The sequence below is a fragment of the Aulostomus chinensis genome, chromosome 17 (assembly GCF_037954235.1).
Source record: "Aulostomus chinensis isolate RoL2024-O1b breed Wild chromosome 17, RoL_Achi_v1.0, whole genome shotgun sequence".
Classification (NCBI taxonomy): domain Eukaryota; kingdom Metazoa; phylum Chordata; class Actinopteri; order Syngnathiformes; family Aulostomidae; genus Aulostomus; species Aulostomus chinensis.
The window spans coordinates 25,656,495-25,681,812 of NC_141336.1; the positions used below are offsets into that span (position 1 = coordinate 25,656,495).

The 25,318-nt window shown below is 49.7% G+C and overlaps 2 protein-coding genes across 5 annotated transcripts in view; both read left to right on the plus strand.

Moving 5' to 3' along the window:
- bltp1 (bridge-like lipid transfer protein family member 1) overlaps positions 1-16,817 on the plus strand; it is a 68,199-nt gene extending 51,382 nt beyond the window's left edge. The window contains exons 63-91 of the mRNA XM_086181854.1: positions 149-208; positions 360-586; positions 1,331-1,507; positions 2,016-2,146; positions 2,248-2,371; positions 2,448-2,560; positions 2,742-2,832; positions 3,720-3,779; positions 5,531-5,799; positions 5,917-6,132; positions 6,311-6,491; positions 6,579-6,768; positions 7,301-7,462; positions 7,796-7,935; positions 8,020-8,215; positions 8,692-8,892; positions 9,003-9,179; positions 9,466-9,603; positions 9,987-10,232; positions 10,316-10,469; positions 12,165-12,322; positions 12,448-12,637; positions 13,139-13,356; positions 13,735-13,986; positions 14,055-14,258; positions 14,673-14,867; positions 15,231-15,365; positions 15,630-15,795; positions 15,976-16,817. Coding sequence (XP_086037980.1) covers positions 149-208; positions 360-586; positions 1,331-1,507; positions 2,016-2,146; positions 2,248-2,371; positions 2,448-2,560; positions 2,742-2,832; positions 3,720-3,779; positions 5,531-5,799; positions 5,917-6,132; positions 6,311-6,491; positions 6,579-6,768; positions 7,301-7,462; positions 7,796-7,935; positions 8,020-8,215; positions 8,692-8,892; positions 9,003-9,179; positions 9,466-9,603; positions 9,987-10,232; positions 10,316-10,469; positions 12,165-12,322; positions 12,448-12,637; positions 13,139-13,356; positions 13,735-13,986; positions 14,055-14,258; positions 14,673-14,867; positions 15,231-15,365; positions 15,630-15,795; positions 15,976-16,192 — 4,988 coding nt within the window. The 3' untranslated portion in view covers positions 16,193-16,817. The remainder of the gene's footprint in view (positions 1-148; positions 209-359; positions 587-1,330; positions 1,508-2,015; positions 2,147-2,247; positions 2,372-2,447; positions 2,561-2,741; positions 2,833-3,719; positions 3,780-5,530; positions 5,800-5,916; positions 6,133-6,310; positions 6,492-6,578; positions 6,769-7,300; positions 7,463-7,795; positions 7,936-8,019; positions 8,216-8,691; positions 8,893-9,002; positions 9,180-9,465; positions 9,604-9,986; positions 10,233-10,315; positions 10,470-12,164; positions 12,323-12,447; positions 12,638-13,138; positions 13,357-13,734; positions 13,987-14,054; positions 14,259-14,672; positions 14,868-15,230; positions 15,366-15,629; positions 15,796-15,975) is intronic.
- A 7,578-nt stretch (positions 16,818-24,395) lies between these two features.
- The window catches only part of sntg2 (syntrophin, gamma 2), a 192,237-nt gene continuing 191,314 nt past the window's right edge, over positions 24,396-25,318 (plus strand). For 2 of the 4 annotated variants that reach the window (XR_015109651.1, XM_086181737.1), the window contains exon 1: positions 24,400-25,026. Coding sequence is in view for 2 of the 4 variants with exons in the window: in XM_086181737.1 (XP_086037863.1) it covers positions 24,958-25,026 (69 nt within the window). In the remaining 2 variants the exon portion in view is untranslated. Of the gene's footprint in view, positions 25,027-25,318 lie in introns of all 4 variants that reach the window. The other 2 variants (XR_015109652.1, XM_086181739.1) reach the window with 2 other exon arrangements.

The following is a 25,318-nucleotide window of genomic DNA, read 5'->3' on the forward strand; positions in this document are numbered from 1 at the left end:
AAACACATCTTTGTGAGCTCAACACTCCTTTTATTGAGTATTGGAAAGACAAAATGGAGTCTTTGGTTGAAGTATCACTTTAAGAAGGAAATTCCTACGAGACTCTGCAGCAGCTCTGAAATATTGAGGGTTTGTGGTCTGTATTCAGGTATCGTCCCTGATGGTACATATGAAGTGTGTTCCAGGACCACAGGGCAACCTTCTGCAGGCAAGTTCTTTTAACTAAATTCTCGTCTATGAAATATGGATCACAGCCTCCAGCTGCACAATAAGGATGAGACAACTGTCTGAATATTTCATTTTGCTTTATTTCATCCACATCCTCCACTTTTCTCCTCTCCTTCTCCTCATCACAACAGAGAGCAGCAGCGCCGGTACCTGGACCCTCAATGTGCTTTGGAAAATGTGCGGCATCGACGTTCACATGGACCCAAACATCGGCAAGCGGCTCAACGCTTTGGGGAACACGCTGACGTCGCTGACTGGCGAGGAAGACGTAGACGACATCGCTGACCTGAACTCCGTCAACATGGCCGACCTTTCAGATGAGGACGAAACCGACAACATGTCACCCACCATCCACATGGTCAGTCAGAGATGGGCTCAAGGGGATATTTAGATATTTCACTGTACTGAATTTTAATGTTGCTGTCAAATACTAGAAGAAGAGTTCTGCTTTGTGATCAGAATGAGAAATTTCTGTGAAATTATTCACAATGAAGTTACAAATGAAAACATCTCAACAGGAGCAGTCTCAAGGACTCCAATCAGAGTTTTCGAAAATGTGATTATTTCATTTTCTGAAGAGAATCCGATGAGGAGATCCACATCCATATCTTCTTCAGCTAGCAGCTGCTAGCTTAGCTTAGCACATAGACTGGAAACAGCTAGCCCGGCTACCGGGGCATAGGGATGCTACGTGCAGGGTCATCTCTGTCCCAGGTTGGATCTGGACATTATTTGAATGAACTTGATTTGATGAAAAGTTATCAAACAAATGTCAAAACATTTCAGTTTAAGGCAAAATCATTCAAGCAGACATTGTTTCACTGATGGCAGCTAGATGCGCCTCACTGGAGCTCGACTCTCCAGGGGAGGAGCAGAGTCATGCTAGCTCTCTTTCCTGTCTATGCGCTAACCTATGTGGTTGTTATTAGTACATTGCAGGTTAATGAACATGAATGAAAGCGTTTTCCTGTATGACAGCTGTTGAATATGTCATCAGTACCTGTGGGGAAAACCTCCCTGCTTTCTGTGAAACAAAGCTTCAGCAGGTAATGTCGTCCGTTCTTCCTCCTGTCCATCCGTCCGTCCCTGCCGTTGTCTGCAGAGTCCAGAGAGCCAGTTCAGCCCCCGGCTGACCTTAAGGAGGCGTCTGGTAAACCACATCCTGGGCCTCAGCCCCAGACCTCAGAGTGTATCTGTCCCAGCTGACTACTTACAGTGTGCATCGCCTTGCCTCCGCGCGGGCAGTGCCAGGGCTCAAAGACCCCTCTCCTGGGCCTGTGTATGTAGCCTCCCCTAGTGTTCACTAGTGCTCAACGCTTCTCTGGGCTGGCAAATCACTCCTGAGGTGGACTTAATATCTCAGTCACCTGCAGTTAACAGACGAAGGTCTTGGATTCCAAAATGCTGAGCAACGCTGTTTGTCGGCAGAGCTCAGTAACAGGATTTGACAGCAGGCAATAGCGTTGCTGAGCATCGGATCACACTGGCCTCCTCGTTCAGCTACAATCATGGGTGGAAATTCATCAATCAGTGTCCCGGGATCATGGCAAGGACGCTTCATATTTCTCCTCTTTCCCTTCAAGTGGAGCGGTGATGGTGGTGGTGTCTCCTCGTGTCTGGTGTGGAGTGAACTGTACATGGCCGACTGACTCCTAATCACAATAACCCACATTTAATCGGACAAATTGGGGTTTTACTCACAGCGTCTGCTTGAAGGAGACGGGCTTTGATGGGTGTGATCAGCAGCTTTGTCTCTTTATCGGTCGTTACATTTCTTTGGCCGACAGGAATCGGTTGACCCCAGACGACAGATGATGATGGGGAACCAGGTGATTGATGCTCGGGGGAGGAAGTTCTCAAAAAGGGTGGTGGACATCAGAGAGCTGAACGAACAAGCCAAGGTCATCGACGACCTCAAGTAGGACTCCTGCTCACCGCCGTCCTCTGTCTGATCTGACACGAATCATTCAGGCGTCTTGCATGTCTTGACTTTCCTTCATTCTCTTCTCTTCACCTCAGGAAACTGGGCGCCAGTGAGGGAACCATCAACCAGGAGATCCAACGCTACCAGCAGCTGGAGTCGGTGGCCGTCAATGACATCAGGAGAGATGTCAGGAAGAAGCTTCGTCGCTCCAGCATGAGGGTGAATCCTCTTCTACTTGCCTCATTATTTCGCTGCGTTCAGCGCAGGGTCTGACCCGGTCTCTGTTCTCCACCAGGCGGCCTCTCTGAAGGATAAATGGGGTCTTGGCTACAAACCGAGCTACAACCGCTCCAAAAGCATCTCGGCAGCAGCAGGGCGACCCCCCCTAAAACGCATGGACCGACAGAGGTAACCAGAGAAGTGACTTGCCATGCTCTTGCTCGTAGTATTGGTAGGAAGACAGTTCATGCACAGTCAGACATGAACTCAGTAAAGTAACGAGAAACTTGTCTTGGTACAATGTACCTGAACTAGACAGCAGTGGCAGGACACATCATCGACAAGTTCGCATCACTCCTTCTCTTCTCAGTTCCAGGTTAGGGGACGTGGACGACTTACCAGATGTCCGTGTGGATGCAGCCTCTCCTGGACCCCGCGTCACCTTCAACATCCAGGATACGGTAACATTTCTGCAAAAGCCGTCCATGTCGATCAGGAACACAGAAGAGAGCAGCTTGAACTTTGAAATGTGGCTTGTAGAAAGATGAAGTCAACATCAGGGCTCGGCGTGACTCTGGAAAGCTCCGTATCAGCAAGTGAAGGCCTCAGCCTGTAGCCTGATGCTTTTATCTTCATCACCACACTCGTCTTTCATTCCATGAATCGTCAAGAAAAATGCATTTCGAATAGATGTTCTGAATCTGATGTTATCCGTTAACTACGTAGTCGAGGACTGACAGGAGGTTTTATGACTTCAGCGTGTCTGGTGGCCCCACGTCTCCTCCTCCTGACGCGCCTTCATGTCGAGCCCTGATCAAGAACCTAGATATCTCTGAGTATTCGCCCTTTTCGGTGGCGTCAACCATGCGACCGTCATCTCATCCACCATTTCTCTGTTTGTGTCAACATAATTGACCACTTGATTTTGGCCCGAATAATAAGAGCGAATAATCAGCTGATAGTCTTTATGTCTGTATTCAATAAACGTAGACAGAGATTGATTTTTTGCGATGGTTCTGTGTTATGGTTGAAACACTTGTGACGAAGAGGAGTGACAGTCAGGACAAATGGCACTTTGGATTTTTATAGTCCAGAAAAAGTGTTCACATCGACAAATCCATCGATCGATCCATCAGGCGCTGATACGGATGTGACAGGCTGATGACAGCCATCAGTCGGTCGGGCCCTACGCTTGACTCGCGACTCGTGATGTCACGTGGTCATAGCTTTCACGCTGTGTGTTTTGAAGGCATCTCAGAAGGTCATTCTGCTTCTGAGGATGGGTTTTATTTTAATTTCCATGTGAGCTCCATTTTTTTATTGTGATACTTCTTTTGTTCAATTCAAGATTAATAATCAGGCCTTGGAGTCTGCATTTGCACCTGTCAGTCCAGGAGAGGTGTTCAAGGTACACGGTTCAAACCCAAACTGAATTCAACCAATTAAAACACCTAACCAGCACCAACAAAAACTTCTGCTTCCTCCTCTCCTCTGTCGTCACCTTGTTGGTGCAGGGAGGATTTTGAATCTGCAAAATCCAAACAGGATGATGAGAGACGGGCTTCTGCAGTAAAGTTGCATTAAAGCAGCGCTGTGAGCGTCGGTTAAATTAGAATGTTTGTATGCTGTTGGCGTCCTCCAGCAGAGAAGTGACAATCAGCAGCAGAGATGCAGTCTCCAAAATAGCAAACTCCTCTTGATTTTGTTTGGAATAAACTCTCCCAAAGCCAATTTCCAGAAACTCATTTAATTTGCTTTGATAATTAAAAAAAGGCGACTGCAGAGTTCCACATTCTCATCCTGTCTTTGAAACTGCACAAAAAATCCTAATCAGCTTTGCTTGTACCTTGATATACTCTAACAGCGATGATGCATGGTTAGCTTTGAGCAAGTCTGTCAGCTGCTGTTTGTCCCCTCTCACACAACAACACCAACATGGGAAATAATCGACAGCGACTCATCAGGAACAGGAGTTTATAATATCAGCTGAGCGTTGTTCAACATTTGGTTCGACAACATCGGCTCCATCAGTAACCCCACACCGGTGTATTGTAGGTGTTGGTGCCCTGAGAACCTGGGTAGCTAGCAAGAGTCTACGGGAGACTGTCATGAGAAGAGGCTGGTTGAAAACCAGCACTTTAACTTACCGATGTTTGAGTCCTACATGCAGCATCGTGAGACACGGACCTCACTCATAACATTATTGCTCACATGATATCGTAAACTAATGCCTTGCAGTAAAGTCAGGAAAAAGTACTCCTTTGTGAGAGGGCCTGGATGTTGCTGGGTCTTCCTGCTGTGGTGTTTTCCTGCTGACTTTTCTTTGCCTCTGACGGTTCGGAACCAGACTGACTGATGTCAGAAGTCATAGAATTATTGTGTTCATTCAAACTGGACCAACTGAAATCCTGCCTTCAAGGTCTGGACAAACATTCCTAGATATTGCAGTTGGGAATCAGATTTCTGCAGCGTGTTTCTGCTGCGATCGGGTTCTAATCGGTTTGGCGGTATTCCGGTGTTCCGTCGGATCGACTGCTGATTTTAACCCGAAAGTCAAACAGTGAACAGTCAAGAGGGTGTCATCATCACGGCAGGCGAAACTACAGCTAAAATGAGCCGTTTCTGAGCGATGAGGACACAAACTATCACCTCACTTTACGGAGTTGTCTGGTTTTCCAGCATGACTCCACCTGACACCCTTCAGCCGTGTCGAAGCATCCGCCTCTGTCAGCAGCTTCATCGGGCATCTTTTTTTTTTCAATCCCAACGGTTTGGCATTTTCTCCTGGTGTGTATTTGTTGACTCTCTTGGGATTTCACTCCGTTGTCACCATCTTGGGGGTTTGTGCCTCGTCTCCTGTCGGGGTGTCGTGTCAACCTCATCTTCCTCTTTGTCTCGTTCTGTCTCTGTTTCATTCCTGATGCAAAGTGCATGAGAGCAGTTCCAGGCAGGTGGGGTTCTGTCATTGGACGTAAAAGTAGAACACCGTCAATGCAGAAGAAAAGGAACCTTTTGTCCAATCAACAGAACACGACCTTGTCCTGTGGTCAGCTTCCTACACGAGACATCAGCTTCATCTTTGCTGGGTCGATGTCTCCAAGTAGGCGGAGCTTTCTGTCTACATGAAATCTGAGTTTGACTGTCTGTCTCTGTGTGAAGTTCCCTGAAGAGTCCGAGGTGGACCTGTTGTCAGTCACCGTTGACGATCCATCCCATCCTCATCATCACCACCATCTTCATTCTCCATCCGTTACCGACGGACCGCACTCAGTTTTCAGTGCCCCTTGCACCCCTGCTGTCTTCTCACCCGCACTTCCCTTCCAGCACGAGGACATTAGGCGGGACGAACTGTCCTCGTCCTCCTCTGAAGACTCCGAGAAGGAGGACGAGTTTGAGCGCGAGAGACCGATGAGCTATCGGAGGCCTTTGTGAGTTTTTCTCCTTCCTTGTCATGGCTGTTAGATGGCAGCATTTATCTGACATTACGATTGAATGACATCACTTTTATTGCTTTTATTTATCAGTCTTTTCACTCTTCGTCTCAGTCAAACGTCTCACAGGAAGTCATCGGGCTTCTCTGCTGTGAGCCAGCTGTTCAGCGAGCGTTGGCCGAGCACGCCTGCCAGTCGCAGCTTCAGCAGCCCAACGACTGAAAGAAACATCGACTTTGAGCTGGACGTCCGCGTGGAGATAGACAGCGGGAAGTGCGTCCTTCACCCCAGCACTCAGCAACCTGAGCACGAGGACATTTCCTTCAGGAGGTACAACCACCTGTCACATGCGGGTGTCAATCATTCGAAATATTCTCTATTAAATATATTCACTGTTTTGCTGGATAGAATTTCCTGGCAGATGTCATCCTTGCTACTGTACACAACGAAAGAGAATAAGGTATTAGAGCAGCTCCTTGACAAGACTCTTCTCCCTGTGGGTGTCTAGGAGCTGTGAACGCAGCCTCAGGAGCCTCGACCAGGAGTCTCCCCCCAAGAAGAAGAAGCTGCAGCCCACCTATACCTCCACCACCCATCTCCTCGCCGGAAAGAAATGTCCCTCTTCCCTTCAGACCAAATCCAACGATCTAGAGACCACAGTCTTCTACATTCCAGGAGTAGACGTGAAGGTCGGCTTCGCTGTCTGCAACCCAAAGCTTTCACTCTTTCCTTCATTATTTTCCTTTTTTAATAGAACATTTTCTTTCTCTCTCCAGTTACACTATAACTCCAAGACCCTGAAGACGGAATCGCCCAACGCTTCACGCGGATCCTCCCTCCCCCGCACGCTCTCTAAAGAGTCAAAGCTGTATGGTATGAAAGATAACGGCCCTCCCAATCCTCCCAATGCTCTCCAAAGCAAGACTAACTCGCTCCTACCTCCCCCGCCCCCACCTATTCCATCAGGTACTGAGCATTCTCTCATCCTTGCTTGCATGACCTTCCACCATCTGTGATCAGACACACCTCCCTGAGCTTAGCTTCTGTACATGGATCACATATAAATATCACCTGTGTGTGGAAGGAAGACGCCGACTCGGTGGAAAACTCTGCTTATTTTTCTCTGACTCTAAAATAGCGTCTCGCCATTTTTGTCAGCTCTAGGCTTCGGTTCTATTCATGCAGGTAAAGAGCATGTGTGCCCCCCCCCACCAGCATTCATTGAAGCTAAGCTAACTAGCAGTCAACTGTCTGGTTGAGGCCTGGAGCTCTGCGGCAAGGGGAGAGGAGGTCTGGCTCCAAAAATGATGATGAATAAGAATATTTCCAGGAATGTTGGCGTGTTCCTTTCAGGCATGAGCCAGACGGCACCTTTGATCTCACGGAATCATGCATATTGACGTGCAAAACAGAAGAAAAGAACAAGATTAATTCAAGTCTTCAGGAATGAACTGACAAAAAGTTCAGTCCTCTCTTTAACTCCCAGGTGTCTTTGCAGCCAAAGGTAAAGGCAGCGGTGGGGTAAAGACAGCAAAGCTGTATGCCTGGGTGGCCCTCCAGACTCTGCCTGAGGAAATGGTCATCAGTCCCTGCCTGCTGGACTTCCTGGAAAAAGCCCTGGAGACTATTCCCATCACTCCGGTGGAAAGAAGCTATGCTGGTGTGTATGTCTGTGTGAGGGATACCTTAACAAACCTGCGTATTTTCCCTTCCAAGTACTCACTAATCAGAGCCTTGAGCTCACCAAGATGTGTCTCCCTCACTTTGTGACTCCAGAATGCAGGAAGAGCCAGCCATGGATATTTAGCTTCAAGCTAGATACACCTAGCTGGCTCTTTCCACACTCTGGAGTCACAAAGTGAGGGAGACACATCTTGGTGAGCTCAAGGCTCTGATTAGTGAGTACTTGAAACTACACCTTTCTGGGTGAAGCATCACTGAAAGCTCTTGTTGTGCATCTGTCCCTGCCGCCGTGCTCGTGTCGCTCCATCAGCCGTGGCTTCCCAGGAAGAGGACATGGGTCAGTTTGATGCGGTGGAGCCACTGGAGGAATCCACCACCTCCCTGGTTTCTTCGTCTACATCAGCCTACTCCTCCTTCCCCGTGGATGTGGTTGTGTACGTCAGAGTCCAGGTACTCCTCACCCCCTCACCACCTCTCCCTGCCCATGATTATGGTTTTAAGACCCTCACCGAGATTAACGGACGTTGTTCCCAGCCCTCTCAGATCCGCTTCAGCTGCCTGCCGATGTCCAGAGTGGAGTGCATGCTGAAGCTGCCCTCTTTAGACCTTGTCTTCTCCTCCAACCGTGGAGAACTGGAAACCTCGACAGGAGCCCACCCCAATGATGCCTCACACCCACCCTCCTCCACCCCACCTGGGCAGCATGTGCCCAAAATCCCCCCGAGCAAAGGTCTGCAGAGCATTCTGGTTCACATGAGTTCAGATGTGTGATGATGATGATGATGATGATGATGATAACCTCCTTAGAGAGAATGTAGCTCACGTGCTTCATGTAGTGGAGCAGTGCAGCACACAAGCAGGGAAGAATAAAGCCAGCAGCTTCATGGCGCTGCTGCTGCTCTCTGGCAGTCATGACGTCTCCCTCCAAGCTGCTGGTGCTCCTGCTGGGTCCTCACTTATTCTTCTCGAGGTTATGCTAATGCCGCCTGCTTCACTGTAAACATTCATGTGACAAGATTACGAGCTCTGAAGTCTTGACCTGGCAGCAGACGGTTCCCTGGCGTGTCCGCCTCTGTTTATTGTGAGAATATGATGTCATTTGTGTCACCTGATCGACTTGCGTTTCCTTCTGTTGGTAGAGAACAAAGAGATGAATTTCTAAGTAAAAGTAATTTAATTGGTTGTTGTACTTCCCTCCTCCTCCAGCATCTCCGTTGCTGGGGAGCCCCCTGGGTAGAAGCCGCCACAGCAGCAGCCAGTCGGACCTCAGCGGCCCCCCCAGTAACTCCTCAGGCCTCAGCTTCACTGCTTGCATGTCTGACTTCTCCCTCTACGTCTTCCACCCCTACGGCGCCGGAAAACAGAAATCTGCAGTCACAGGCCTGCCTCCGGGCCCGGGGCCATTAGGTATGGAAAGCAAAGAGAGGAAGTCATCTTCTGCTGCACACTCTAATGTGTCTCTCATCACTTCCTGTTCTGTGGAAGCGTAACGATCGTCGTGGTTTTGTCTCCCGAAGGTACGGTGGACGAGGAACCGTCCTCAGTGACGGGAAGGAAGGACTCCCTGAGCATCAACCTGGAGTTTGTGAAGGTCAGCTTATCCAGGATGAGACGCACTGGGGGACCCACCTTCATCGAAAGCTTCATTCCTGGTAAAGGTGGTAAAATGGACACCACCCTCATCAACATCTCAGGTACACCGTCTGCTCGGGAGTCCTCACGCCGTAGAATCTACTACTGCTTCCCTGATCAGGAGGAATTACTCTCAGGATGCGCAAGTTAAGAAATGTGATAATTACCAGCAGAAGGGAAGGAAATTTGAGGAAATGTAAAAATGAGTTTATTCCAACAAAACATGAATTCATTCCAGGCTGTTAAACCCTTTAAACCGGGCTGCGCTGGTTAGACCACAGGACTCTGATTAGAAATCAATTATTTGGCAGCGACCTGAGCAGAACCTCTCATTTATTGTCTCCTCAGCTGTTTGTGATATCGGCTCAGCTTCCTTCAAGTATGACATGCGACGGCTGAGTGAGATTCTGGCCTTCCCAAGAGCCTGGTACCGTCGGAGCATCGCCAGGCGCCTCTTCCTTGGGGACCAGACCATCAACCTGCCAGGTGACTTGCTGGCTCGGTGCAAAAGAAACTGCAAAAGATCCACATCTCTTAGTTCCTGTTGTTAAGTGCCATTTTCGATGTATGGTCTGGAACAACTCCCTTTTTTCCAAGTGTGTGTGTTTTAGTATGAATCTCTCGTATGAAGCTGAATGGAGCCCAGACGGACGCCTGGATAAACATGCTAGCGCGGGCAGAGAAATCATTCGTCACATGTTTTAAACATTAGTCTGCTCCTCTGGCAGCCTCTGAGGCTTTAGCTTGTATTCATTTTTAATATCCCATCTTCCTGACCTTCCCAGCACCAACGCAATCTTCCACTGCTCTTTGTTGACATTTCCATGGCTCTTCTTTACTCACATCTCTCAACCTTTACCTCACTCCAGCCTCTGGCCCTGCCACCCCCGACTCAGCTGAGAACATCACCCAGCATCTCTCCCCCGAGTCCAGTCGGAAAGCCTATTGGAGGACCTGGGACGGCAGCACCGGCACCCAGCACATGCCTCAGTCCCCCAACGTCTTCTCAGAGCACTCCACTGGAAGCAACATGTCCCCGGGCGGCCTGGGCCACCTCAAGTCCCCCGCACCCGGTCGCACCAGGAGTGTCTCTGATTCCTCGGCGCCTAGAAGAGGTAACAGAAACCTCAACGCTCAAATCGCTGGTAAACGTTTGCCGTCAGTTCTCACCGGGACTTCTTTCTTTATTCTCACGCAGATTCAATGACAAAAACGTCCACCCCCTCCTTCGGTAAAAACGGCAAAGCAGCCGGTCAGCAGGGGGCGCCGTGGGAGACGCTGGTGGTGTTTGCCATCAACTTGAAACAGCTGACTGTGCAAATGAACATGAGCAACGTCATGGGAAACAATACGTACGTGGTTTGGGTTTCTGCTCTTCCTCATATTAACAGCAGCTAAAGTTCTGTTTCAAATATTCAGTGATACCGATATTTGAAACTTACTCTTTGCTGTGTTTGTTAGCGAGAGAAATAAGAAGGAACGCCAAAAGATGATGTAACTTTGACTTGGAACTAAGAAGTAACACCAAAGATATGCTAGCTTTGATCTAAGACCCAACATCACAGATAATGTCAGCTTTGATCTAAGACCCAACATCAAAGATACCATTAGCTAAGAACCATGGACAAACACCAGAGGATAACGTTAGCAAGGAACTAAGATGTTTATGTTCCAGCTACATTGTTGGCTCAGAGGTAGAGCGGCCGTCTAGCAACCAAAGGGTCGCTGGTTCGACCCTCACCTCCCCCGGTGGCCATGTCGATGTACCCTTGAGCAAGATACTGAACCCCTAATTGCTCCTTCGTGAATAAGCAGTATAGAAAATGAATGGATGGGTATTTTGTTGCCGTGTTGTTTTTCTACTGCTGTCACCAGCGGTAACTAAAGGGGCAGCAAACTTGAATTCAGCATGTCACTGTTGCTTGTCATCATGTGGAGGGCCGTATCAGAGGGTGTGGCAGGCCACGTCTGCCCCCCCGGGTCGGTGTTTGAGACCCCTGCTGTAGACACTCTTTCACCGTGATCGATTGATGTTGGAAGACATTCGCTTCTGAGATGAGTTTCTGGTGGTCGGCCATGACGGCTGCAGTCCCCTCATTGCTGTCTGAGAACACTGCTTCTGCCTCAGTATGGATTGGATTTTCGAGTGTTACTGACTAAACTGGACGATGTCAGCATCCTCATTTATGGCGGGAAGAGGCTGCGCCGAAGCCCCTTTATCGCCCTCGTCACCTCTCCTACGTCGTTATATTTTACTCACAGATACGAGCGAACCTTCACAGTGGAGGCAGGAATGCAGCTGAATCAGTGACAAACATAACAGCCTCCCAACTGCTGCTTTACAAGCTCGGACTCATCGCTAAGTTATGATGCCGCGGTGTGAGCGACACACACGTCTGGCCCGGTCTCCCCCAGGATGCAACGCTTCCACCCTATTTAAAGGTTTCCAGGGTTATCGGAGAAAAAAAAAGCACAGTGAAGATGCTGCCTTCTTCCTGACTTTGTGATAAAAAAAAAAACATTTTTACATCCAAATAAATTTGAGTAACAAACAATATTTGGATCTTTATGTGATCTGAAAATACTCATCAATATTTATTCGATCTTTGTGATTTTTTCCTGTAAAAACTTGTCCCAGTGGTTCTGATGGGTGGCGGTTCTTCTGTGGAGGGTTTATTTAGAGGCACACCAACACTCCAAAGCTGGACAAGAGGATGATGATGGCTTTTGATGGAGGTGTGCTAACGCTTCCCAGCCGCTACCATTTGTTGTGCTAAGCTAACTAGCATGGCTCTCAGCTGCCTCGTGCAGCAGGAAAGAGAAGAGTCTTGATTGTCTCCTGGCTTTGAGGAGGGTGAAAAATAACTCTCACAAAAAAGTCGGTGTGTTCCTCTACGGGAGCTGATTTATTGAGGCGTCAGTCTCTTTCTGGCCTTTTCCTCTTCACTAACTTGTGTTTACTCCTGAGCATCTCTTTGCACTGACAATGTGCTTTTACATAATTCGTCAGCGTTTTCAGAGCTCTCACCGCCGCTCTTCCTCCGCAGGTGGACGACCAGCGGGCTGAAGAGTCAGGGCCGTCTGTCCGTGGGCAGCAACCGGGACCGAGAGATCAGCATGTCTGTTGGCCTTGGCCGCTCCAAGCTGGACTCCAAGGGCGGAGTGGTGGGCGGGAATATAGACGTGAACACCCTGGAGATGGTCTGTGAGTAAACAAGACGCCGACTTCTCCGACATCTGCTCTTCTGGTGCTGCTCGTTAGCAGCTGCTGTTCCAGCAGAGTTTCCACACAGCACTCAGCTGTTAAATTCATAAGTGTTTGTGTTCCAGCCCACATCTCTGAGCACCCGAACCAGCAGCCCAGCCATAAGATCCAGATCACCATGGGCTCCACAGAGGCCCGGGTGGACTACATGGGCTCCAGCATCCTGATGGGCGTGTTCAGTAACGCTGACCTGCAGCTCCAGGACGAGTGGAAGGTCAACCTGTGCACCGCTGACACCAGCCTCTCTGAGAAAAGGTTTGATGTGATGCCATGGTTCACAGCCACAGGCATGTCTGTAGTTTGACAGGAAGTTAGCATGTAAGTTTGCGTCCTGACACGCGAACTTCTGATTGTGAGAGAGGAGTTTGGTTTTCGACACCTGGACCTGTGGAACAAGTCGGAGACATCTGTAGAGAGAGGAAGGCTGTTGTTCACCTCGCCTGTAGCCTGTTACCTGGTTTATGTCCCAGTATTTCAACGTACTTGAGCCAAATTCCTGGTAGAAAATAACCAGAAGGTGGCGCTTTGCACACAAATCAGACGTCACTGATTTCTGGAGACCTGGACTCACTGCAGCTGCTCCTCAACAGCTCCTGAAATCCGTCACTCAGATAGCATCGTTTTAAGCAGCGTTCATGGGCTGTAAAAATGTGGGGATTTCTTTTCTTTTCTTTTCTTTTCTTCAGCCTGTCGTTGGTTTTATATTCTTGCCATCTGTCTCTCTGACCCTCCTCCCCCCACCCCACTCCCCTCCAGCGTGATCTTCGTCCATGGAGACTTGCAGTGGGACATTTTCCAGGTGATCATTTCGCGCTCCACCACGCCGGACCTAATCAAAATCGGCATGAAGCTGCAGGAGTTTTTCACTCAGCAGTTCGACACCAGCAAGCGTGCCCTGTCCACCTGGGGCCCCGGCCCCTACCTGCCCCCCAAGACTCCCGTCATCAACGCAGACAAAGGAGCTGCAGAGCTGTGTGAGCATGCCTTTGTCTTTGCTGCTGGCTGAAATATTTAATGCCTACGTGATATGTTATGCACAGCGAGCGTCGCAGGCGTCCTGCTGGTTGGAGGAAGTGAAGCGATTTGTAATTCTAATCCACTTCATTTGTATTCCCTTTTTCAGAAGGTTGACGTGGCGCCTCAACGACTGAATGCAATCAAACAAGCTCTTGAGATAATTAGAAACAAACAAAAACTGCATTCGTGAAAAAGATTGAGGGCTGTAAAAGGCTAAAAACTTGATGCTGCTGTTACCCACGGCAACACGCCTCGTGTTCCCGTCACAATTGATTTGTCTACCTTCATCCAGCTCACTGCTCATGTTGTGTCCCATATCTGTCTCGTTCACGCAGACATGGACGCCGCACATCACCGCCACTGGCCTGGGGTGCTGAAGGTAATCGCCGGCTGCCACATCTCCCTCTTCCAGATGCCTCTGCCCGAGGACGCGGTGCAGCTGGGCGGCTCCATGAGTCTCCATGGCAACCACATGACTCTGGCCTGCTTCCACGGGCCAAACTTCCGCTCCAAGTCATGGGCTCTGTTCCACCTGGAAGAGCCCAACATCGCCTTCTGGACGGAGGCTCAGAAGATCTGGGAGGACGGTGAGACGAGTGTTCAAGGACGTGTGTTGAGATGAAGATGGACGCTGACGCGATTCTGTCACTCTCAGGCTCCAAAGACGATTCCACGTACATCGTGCAGACGCTGGACTTCCACCTGGGTCACAACACCATGGTGACCAAACCCTGCGGTGCACTGGAGAGCCCGATGGCCACCATCACCAAGATCACCCGGCGGCGGCATGAAAACCCTCCGCACGGAGTCGCCACCGTTAAAGAGTGGTTCAACTACGTCACCGCCATGAGGAACGAAGGTAGCACGCCGCTCAGGGCCAGTAGGCTGGAAAAGATGGATAATAGAGGCTTTGCTCTTCCTCCTCTCATAATCATAACTCAAAATATTCTTTTAAAAATGAGAGAGGGTTGAAACGCCACCGGCGGGGCAGGAGTTAATGTGCGCTGAGAGTTTCCAGCAGATCTGACTGAGCGAGGTCTGGTTTTCAGGGTCAGAGGTGATTTCACTTCATTGTTTCGTCATTTAAAACTTTCTCAACTCCGACAGCTCTGACTGAGACAAGACCGACCCAAAATCCTCTCTGTGTGCCCCGGAGCCGCCGGCCGTTATCTGAAATGTAAAATAGGTGCAGATAGTGTTTAACGAGGCAGCCGAGCGTGAACGCCACCTTAAACTCAGAAAGACTTCAGACACGTTTTATCTTTCCCTTCAGAGTTGAACTTGCTGAGGAACGTGGAGGCCAACAACCCCGAGAGCGGAGCCGCCGCCAAGAGCTCCAGTCTGCTGAGCAGCTTCCGCAGCAACTCCAGCTACAACCACGAAACCGAGACCATCTTCGCTCTTCCCAGAATGCAACTGGACTTCAAGTCCATCCATGTACAAGATCCTGATGAACCCTCTCTGTCAGGTGGGACTGCTGGTGTCCTCTAACATCATTGGATCGTATTTATTGATAATCATAACTGTTGTTATATTCAAGACGGATCACAACATTTCTCAGAATCCGACGGTAGGGTTGATGGCTGTTCCTGAACCTGCCGCCTCATGAACATCATTCCAGTCACATGATGAAGATCATTTAGTTTCTTAATAATTAGAATGTTAAAACAGCAAAAGCAAAGAAGAATAAAGATTCTGTTGATTTGAAAGATAAGAAATGGAAAAGTAGAACGTGTGTCCGTCTGCAGCGGTGAGCAGGTGTGGCATGAACCCCGTGTTAGTGCCTCTGTGTGATGAGCGCGTCGTCTTCGTCCTCCTGTCTCGTCTCCAGAGGCCAACAGCAAACCCAAGGTGGAGTGCAGCGTCGTGACGGAGTTCACCGACCACATCTGCGTGACCATGGACGCCGAGCTCATCATGTTCCTCCATGACCTGGTGTCGGCCTACCTGAAGGAGAAAGAGAAAGGTTCCTAGTCCCTCGTTCATGTCACCTCCCAGCTGATCCAGCAAGTAGCCTTGAAGGTCGTGAAAGCTCAGCGAGCTCACAGCGCGCCGGATCATCTGGGACGTGTGTGTGTGTGTGCATGTGTGTGTGCTGATTGTGCTGCTCCATCAGGGTTTCAGCTCGTGTCTCTGTGGTATCAGTGAGTGTTCATTCATGATCAAGCTGCAAGCAGCGCGTGTGTTATGTCAGAGGAAACCTGTCATCTCCTCCCTCCCTCCCCCGCAGCCCTCTTCGCCCCACGGATGTTCACGGCGCGGCCAGGCCAGAAGAGCCCCACGGCGCTGCACGACGACAGCTCCTCCGACAAGGACAAGGACGACGGCATCAACTACACCACGGTGGACTGGAGAGAGTTCATGTGCAACACCTGGCACCTGGAGCCGACTCTCAGGTCAGCCCCGCCACTCCTCACCTGACCCGTCCCAGAGCTCACGCTAATGCTCATGGAAGTCAGAGCTGCGCTCACCGCGGTGGTGGTGGCGCTGTGCACACATCAGAATCACGTAGGCTCACACGGGTGTTCCTTCTGATCAGACGGCTTTCTGAACTTGCGGTGTCATCCTATTCTCAGGCTCATCTCCTGGACCGGACGCAAGATCGACCCCGTGGGTGTGGACTACATTTTGCAAAAACTGGGCTTCCACCACGCCAGGACTACAATTCCCAAGTGGCTGCAGAGGGGAGTGATGGACCCGCTGGACAAGGTTCTGTCTGTCCTCATCAAGAAGCTGGGGACGGCCCTGCAGGACGAGAAGGACAAGAAGGGCCGGGACAAAGAGGAGCACTGAAGCCAAACACTGGACGACTGTCTCACTGCTGTACACTCTAGCCCCGCCCCCTTCACGGTTAGCGTGTGTATGTGTGCGTGCGTGTGTGCGTGCATGCGTGCGTGTGTGCCCCCAGCGCCTCCGACTGAAGCATTTTGACATGATTCAGTTGTCTGTATATTTTGAGAACTGGTAGGATTGACTTGCCCCTGGTGAAGCCCCGCCTCTTCCTGTTGTAAATGACCTTACTGAGATCGCTTGAACACTCGTTTTGAAGTTTACCGATATTTCATGAGAAATGATTTCTTAAACCATTGCCTTTTCTTTGTTTCCCATGGAACACATGGTAGATATGCTTTGTGTACTTTTGAGCTATTTAAGAACCGTTCCGTGGCAGCGTTCTTGATTTGATGTGAACAAACACTTGAAGGGGGCGGGACATCCTTCGCCTGTCAGGAGGACGACGAATCTGAATTGTAAATCTTGGTGAATCTTTATTTATGAGTATGTGAAATGCAAAGTCTGTATTAGCTTGATGTGTCAAGCTCATTTTTCTTTTTTAACCCGTTCAGTCGACCCCTGTATATAAACCACTTTCTTAAATGTGTTGATTTCCTAAATTAATAAATATTGACACTGGATTTTCCATCAGTCTCACCAGTCCTTGAGCAGTGGAGCGGCTTAACTTGTTCCCTCAATTTCATTCATTCATTCCCACAAAATATTACTTGTGATGTCTACAAAAAGCTTTCGTGTGCCTCGTGTCGGTTCCTTCGTCCGTGTAGAGCCGCCGCCCCCACGGCTCCATGTCGATGTTTCCGTTTCATGTTGTGGTTTTGCATTTCTGATGATGCGTTGTTGAAGGCGAGTGTGAGGCGCGACGGCGAGCTCCCAGCAGCTCAGCGGGAGAGCAGCTCCGCCTGCAGGGACCCTGGACATTCTCCGTGTTCGGTGTTCCTTCTCTGGCTGTGCAGCGTCAACGTGAAAGCTGAGGGATCGACCAGCAGATGGAGTCCAAAACTAGAGGTCCCACAAGCTGAGCTCCATCCTGACGAGGCATCGCTGCCCACAGCCGACGTCCTGCTGCTGCTGAGTTGTCAAACAGGAACAGAATAGAGGACATTAAAGTCATGAGGAGGCCGGCGATGTTGAACGGCGTCCATCGCCATCAAACTGGGCTGGAGCGGTCACACCAAGTTGACCGCAACAGGATGGCGACCGGAAGCTCCTTGGAGAGCTCGGCAGGAGAAGAAACTGACCCTCGTGAAGGAGTGAACCTCGTTCTAGTTGAGCTTCGACACACACGACCTGTGCCAGTGAGGGTGGATGGAGGTGTGGAGGCCGCATCGCTGGCGGGTGACGAAACACCCGCTGATAAAGAATGGGCGACTAAATGGCTCCTCGCCTGATCGAGCGTCCACTCTGTTCACTACGGCAGCCAAGCAGATCAGAGATGTCGGCACGCGATCAGCAACAGACGAGTAACCGATCAATAACCGATCAGCACCACCGGTTCCAGCTCGTCCTTCAAATGGAAAAATGACGGAACCAAAACCGATTCAGGTCGATGCTCTGGTTTAGTCACCCAAAGTACAACGGAACCGTCCCATTGGCTGTTAGTGGAGGGAACCATGGAGATGACCACATCCTGTTGGACTACAGAAATACCTCATCCCTGCCATGGTCACTTCCTTTGGAACTACAAAACGCCTTCATCTCTGCCGTGTTTGCTTCCTACTATTTGAAAGATGGAAGTTTAAAATCCAGTAATTGTGAAGTCTAGAGTTGAAGCAGGAGACGATGGTGCCTGGGACACTCAGTCTTTACATCAATATCATATATGAAGAATGACTTGACGGTCATTCCTTCTATACTGGTGTCCCCGCCCACAATACGCCCAGACATGGATCACTTTTCCTCACAACAAACCACCTCACTGCCGTTCCAGATAATTGTTTGTTGGGAGGAATAATTCCTCCCATCTCTTCTCCAGTGATGATGACCCTGTTAAGAAAGTCCTCATTAGCCTAATGATGTACGGAGCAGGAACCTCTTCAAAGCTCTTTTTAAGTTTCGCCCTACAGAACCAACGTGGCCACATGGGACGATGAAGAACCCGGTGACATCAAATTGAATCCTGCAGAGCTCCGTTCTGTCAAACAGCAACTAAACTGCCGAATATAAATGAGCAGATTGAGACTTGAGCTCCTTCTTGATTGGCTTTCTAATTGCTTGCTCCGCTTCATCGGCTTTCCCTCGATTTAATAATTTGCTGTAACAATAAGGCCGCAGAGGAGAGAAGAGACACGCTGGTCGGCCTAATCGGGCCGTTTCTCAAGCATTTAGTCAGTGATTCTCTGTTTGAACTGGGAAACGCTGCCACACACACACCAGATCACCCAGTTGGCAGCGAGCAGCCGCGCCGCTGTCCTGTATGAAGCCATGAACATCTGCCACGGCGGCTGCTGCTGCTCTCTTATCTTTGCTAGTGTGAATGTGCTGCTTGTGTACTGCTGCCAAGCTAGCAGGTTTAGGCTCCCCGAGGGCCGACCAGCCAGCATTTTGAAGGATGTCACGTCTTGTGGAAGAGCAGCTCGTCAGCCACTGGGCTTCGTTTGGTTAATAGGCCGAATTCAGGCGTCACAAATGTAAATGTCCTCTTCATAACAACAGAGGAACAACATCTTATTAGCATCTTTCAACTCTTTGTTTCAGTTCTCCAGCCTCCAGTTTTCTGTTCAGTCGCTGCTTTCATCGTCATTTCTAGTCGCAGCAGATGGAACGTTTCCATGCAACATGTGGCGGCAGCGGGACTCAGCAGGGACAGAAGCTGTACAGTCATCAGAAGGTCACAGGTTTGTCCCTCGCCTGTGTCAAAATGGCTACATTTACATGGATGTTTACCCTTCCTACTGGAAGTAGAACACCACAGGGATGAGGTGTATTTGTGGTCCAACAGATCGTTAGCATGTCGAAGATGAGGTATTGTTGTAGTCAACAGGAAATTAGCATGACAGGGATGAGGTGTGTTTGTAGTCCAACAGGAAGTTAGCATCAGAGGGATGAGCTATATTTGGGTTAGCTTCAGGCTCCTGTTTACTAACCCTCTCATGTTCCGGCGACCTCTAGAACCTCTGTCGTCTCCTCCAGACACTTGTCGACATTCTCCAGTGTGGCGACTGACGAGTTCGACGTGGTATTTTATTGTATTGTTGTTGTTGTTGCTCCTCTCTGCTAACAGAGAGGGGCCAGGCAGCCAGGGGCTGATCAACAGGCTCCAGCTTCTTTTTTCATCCATCTTCTACAAAGTCTAGTTCAGAACCACGGACCCTCTCAGGCTTAGGGTCTAGAACCACGGTGTTACACTGTGGATCCGGACTGGTAGAACACGAGTGGTAACGTTAACTGGAGTCTATCAGCTGCTTTCGCTTGTGTTCCCTCTTTGTTTCGTGATGAATTCCTTCGGACTGCTCTTTCAGCAAAACATTTCTCAAGGCAGAATATGAACTTTGGATGTGTCGGCCACCTCGCGGCTCGCTCGCTGACCCGTGATGATTCACATTTATGTAAACAAGGACGCTTCACGTTGGATGAAGCATGATGAAGCTACACTAGACATGTTTTGTACTTGATTAGGAAAATACTTGTCTTCCTCCTCGGCTGATAGGATTTAATTTTACATAGAACTCAACCGCCTCTGACTCAGAGGGATTATTACACGTGCAGGAACATGGAGTCTTCGGGCTTCGTGGAGAGCGCACGGACAAGATGAAGGTCAACAAGAACTTCAGCTTTGAAGAAAATCGTCTCAGGGTTCTGATGAGAGGGAGGACAGAACCCGACCCTCCTCACTCACGGTGCTCCAGCCAGTACTCGAGGAGGCTCCAGTCCATCAGCACTGAAGAGTGTGAACCTTTAAAGTTTCCAGCAAACAGTCAAAGAGGAGGGGGGCGTTGAAGCCCCCTGACGGAGGCCCCCGGGCAAATAGGAGTGGAGCAACGTGAGTTGGTGGTTGCATCGTAGGCACCGGACTCACCAGGAGAGCAGCTCGCTTCCTCCATCAATAATACAACCAGAGGAGATTTCCTGGGTCGGTGTCTGCTACATCCAGCTGCTGCCAGATGTCGACCACCAGGCAGGAAGAGAGGAACGCAGATTTAGTTCAGTCACCGCCAAGGATGAGCTTCAGGTTCTGATTTATGATGAGGATGTGAAGGTTAAAGCAATACTTCAACAGTGTATTTTTGTATTTCAAGTACTTGTCTGGATAAAGGAGACCTGCGTTATACAGGACCACCTGGAGGCTTTGTAAACGGATGCTTGTAGAGAGTTTAGCTGCTGTAGGCCTTAGCATCCAGTAGCTTCAAGCTAAACATACGTGGCTGGCTCTTTCTGCATTCTGGAGTCACTAGGAAGTAATGATGTAGGGAAAAACATGTTTGGGAGCTGAATACTCCTCTTAATGAGTACTTTAAAGGCAACATACTGCTCTGGCTGGAGAAATTGCTTTAAGGCTTGAAACTACAACATCTCACTCAGCTGTCAGACGCTCCTCTCCACATATTCTGGTTCTGTTTGTTGCTCCCTCAGAAGTTTGGCTCTTCCCGATTGGTCATCAGCATCCGAGAGGGACATGGAGCCCACCCCCCAACATGATGTGACATGGACAGTCCACCGACAGACTGTTTGAGTGCCTTGAATGTGCAGGAAGCTAATTATGCTACTGAACCCATCTGGACTGAGAGGATCCCGTACCAACACCCCTGAGCGCGTCAAGGCCTGAGGACCAACATCTGGAGCAGTTTCCTCGCATTGAAGAATAAAACACAGTTTCTAATGCGCGTCTATATTTCTGAACAGAGTCGATGCCAAAGAGTAAATAAATACTGTGAGATGGGAGGGGCTCTTGATGAACAGAACCAGCCAGAAACGGACCTTTGGCTGAACTCTGACCCGTCTGGTGAGTTTCCGACAGCAGAAAAGGTTGTACGGTACGAGAGAGAAGATCCAATTTACAGGAGCATCCTTGATACTCGAGCTGCCTCCCCCTACAAAGTCCGTCCCAGAGGAGAAGGAAATTCAAAATAAGCTCTCTTGTCCGGCGTATTTCTGCTGCACGCAGCTCAGCTCGTTCTCTCTCATACATAAATTCAGCTCCTGAGCAACGCGGTCGCCTTCCTCTTCCCCTACAACTTAAACTGCTCTTCTCCTCTCATGGCACTGATCTTTGTTTCTCACAATTCTTTAATATCTAAATCAGTGGAAGATTTATTTCTGATTGTAGGCGGCAGGATTCCTCCACACTTTCATTGTGACACATCACTGCTGCTCTGGTTTTGGACGACCGCTTCAGAAAGGTCGTGATTACCAGAGAAGGTCAGTCGCGGTCACCTGCTTCTGCAGGGGGAAACGTAAAAACACAGCCAGCAGGTCCTGCAAATTATTCCCACATCAGCTGCGCGAACACCTGCAGGATTCGAGAACCGAGAACCAGACACGCTTGTATCCCTCCGCCACATGCGCTTGTCTCAGCAAGTCCCAGCGGACGTTTGGGTCAAGTCCAGGGGAACCACCCCCAAGGTGTTCCTGCAACATTGAGTTGGTGAGAACTGAACAGATATCGTGTTTGTGTGAGGTGAACTTTGACCTCTGACTGCCAAAAGCTTTTCAGTTCATAGCGTCCCAATGAAGGTGTGAGCCCCGTTTGAATCCACTTCTCTCAAGGTGTTGATGTCCGCAACAGCGGGGTGTTGGATGGAACTCCCAGAATCCTGATCCTAATCCTGGAGTTCAGCTGTTGACGGCACAGGACGACCAGCCGAGTCCGGAACCCTGAGAGATTTGGATCTCGGCATCTCTGGTGTGATATTATCTTCCAGTGCAACCAAAAACCATGTGTTACAGAAAACACGAGCCTGTGAAAGTGAACATTCTCAGTGGTAATAACAGAGAAAGACAGCGACTTTGAAGATGTGACGCCAGCCTCTCAAAGCTCCTCAGAAGTTAAAGATGCAAGAGAGCCGGCGGAGCTTTAAAAGCAGCTGATTGATGGTCGGACATACGGGAGCCTGGTCCTTTCTTCCGGGACCAGATGCCAGAACTATGGCACCCTAGAACACCTCTCCTCCCTCACCATGCAGCAGGTCTGAAAGTTTCATTTCATGAATTTAAGGGTTTTATGGTTTGAAGGCCGTTAAGTTAAGACTTCTCAGCAGGTTTGGAGGATTTGGGATTTTACTGATGAAGGCTGGATTAACTATTAAAGTCAAACATTTAAACAAAGGTTTAATATTTCTGGGAAGTTCTCAGCGATGCCATCAACAGGAGAATATCAATCCAAGCAGATTTAAATGTAATTATGAAGAAGCTTCGAGGGTTAGTGGAGTTACAGACATTCAAAGCAAAGTCCTGCTGAATAAAAGCTTCTTTGTTCTGAGTTCAAAGAAGGAAGCAACTCGACCACAATGATTATTGCGCGCGTCTGTCGCTTCGCAAACTTCCTGTGTCATGGCCGCTTCACCCGCAAGGTTATTGCTCACATCAATGCCATCACTTTGATTGCAGGATGATTCGTGAATATTTGCACATCAAGAAAGTGAATACTACTACTAAAGTAATACTGCTGTTGTACTACGACTGTTTCAGAGCTCACGTCTCTGATGTCCGCTCACGTTCACGGAGACGTCGAGCAGCAAACCTTTGCACGATTCACCGCCGAACACCCGAAGCACGTCTCTGGTTCCGTCCCAGGTCTCAGGGTGTAGCAGTGGGCCTCCAGCGCCCGCCACAGCCCCAGGCGGGGTGCCGGGGCCACTAACCTTGGCCCCACCCCACCAGATCACCCCCAAATCTCCCGCTGGCTCTGACGTCTCTGTCTGTCCATCGTCCCATCCAACAGGACGTCAGTGACATCATACAAAAAAAAAACAAACCTCCATCTTGATTGGCGTTCAGGACACGAGATGTGTATATTGTGTCCATGTGTAGTGTATTTTCAGCTTTGAAGTGAAAACACGTCTTTCACCCTGCAGATTTAACAGCTTTGTGACCTGAAAGGACCCAACGCACGTCGGCGTCCGCTCGTCTCCTTCCATGTAACTCACCACTGAATAATCTGCTTCTGTTGTGAGCAGAAGTTCAACCACTAAAAACCCCTGGAATCTTTGCAGGCTCGTCTCTCAGCTTCTCCTCGTCTCCTGAGGCCTCTCGGTGTTTCTGTCTTTCCTACAGAAACAGAAAGTTTGTGCGGTAACAAGAAGGCGGCCTTGATTCCTTTTCGAGCACACGGATCGATAGTCTGAGCACCACATCAGCGCTATTATTCCCCGTAATACGGACAGTTCTACACTGAGCACATCGTGGACAATGAAGCCTGATCTGTTTTGCCTTTCATCATCATGAATAGCATCTTTTCTTGCAGTGTGAAGCTATTTTTGGCACAGCTCTGCTCTCTCTCCTCGTCAAGGCTGCACACTGAATTCCTCGAGGCCTGAGAACCAGCCGCTAGCAGGCTGTTGATGGACGCAAGGTGGATGTACGGAGCAGAACGACCCTCCTGTTGCTGTTTGCTACGTACTGTGATGGGCGAACAACGGACGCTCACTGAAAGTGCCAAAACCTCTCCCCCTCCCGGCGAGCTGCAGTACCGATCATAAGTGCTGCCCCTCATCCGTGACCACCGAATCAGATCAACAAGTTCCACCAGACTTTGAGCCGATAGCGTCGCCGCCGAGCGTTAACTGGTGTCGGCCAAAACATGAACGCTGGGAAGGAGAAACGCTCCTGTAGTGTGACGTAATCAGCACTGCTTCCATGGCGCCCCACGACTCTGACCGACCTCAGCGTGTCCTGATGTTGACTGACAAAATGTCCACCACAGCTGGACATGTCTTTGTGTCTTCATTTACCAGATAAACAGATGATAATTCTAATGACACAGTTCTCTTTTCCTCTGGGGGACCTTCTGTTTACAGTGAAGCTAGCGTAGCTACACAGACCAAAACAACAACCCTCCAACCGGACCTTAATAAAAAATAAAATAAATACATTTTTGTTTTATCTCCAGTTGGAGTGTCAGTGGATTACAGCAGGTGACCCGGAGACTTAGTGACCATGTTTTTGGCTAGTTTTTCCTGTTGTTACTAGTCAGGAATCGTTAGCATCACACTAATACACATGGCTGGCTCTTTCTGCATCCTGGAGTCACGTGACAGGGGTGCATCCTGGTGAGGAATTTAAAGTGAACACAATTTCACTTTTTTGGGGTGAAGTATTGCTTTAAAGCCAAATTTATGCAGGTCCTGAGAGGGGAGGTCTGCTCCTCAACTCACCTGCTCCTGATGACTTCAACCCAAATGAATTTCGTGCTGTTTTTCCTGCGGGGGAGGAACAAACTGGGCTGCGCTGATGGGCAGCACCGTGAGGGCTGCCGGCGCGGGGCAGCGAGGCACCGGTGAACGGGTTAATGTTGACGCAGGAATGGTTAATAGCACAGACATGCAGTCAGCAGCTGAGCAGCGCCGGAGCCCAGTCAGCTGCTGACTGTCCCCGAGCCTGAGACACCGGCGGCGGCTGCTGCTACTCTTTTGTCCCCCACAGCGGGCTCGACTGTCGGCGTCTCCCGGAGAAACGCAGCCGTGAGAGAAGAGCCTCCCCCCGGTCGGACATGAGCTCCCCATCCGCCTCCGAGGCTGAACGAGACGCCGGTGAATAGCGCTCAGCCGCTGGATACATGACTTGAGAAACTCCGAGGGAAGTCAGCGGACGGAGACGCGGCTGGACGGGAGATGAACGTTACCGGGAAGCAGCCACCCGAGCTGATCGAGCGACCCGCCAGCCTCCCGGTTCCAACTTCCGTGAGTAAACCCGCATGTCCAGAGGTCATGAGGAAGCACAGTCACCGATTTATTGTCTCAATAAGAACCCAAACTGCCGGGTGTCTGTCGGGGGGCGGCGAGGCGGGCGACCTGCTCACTTCGGCGAACACCAGCGCCACTCGGGCCACATGTTCGACTCCCAAACGGTCATGTGGAGAACTGAGGACCCCTCAGTGTCTCCTGCTCTCTGATTAGGATGAGAAATACAAATAATCACTAGTACATGAATGACAAATACACATTAAAGCAATACTCCGTTGAAACATGTATT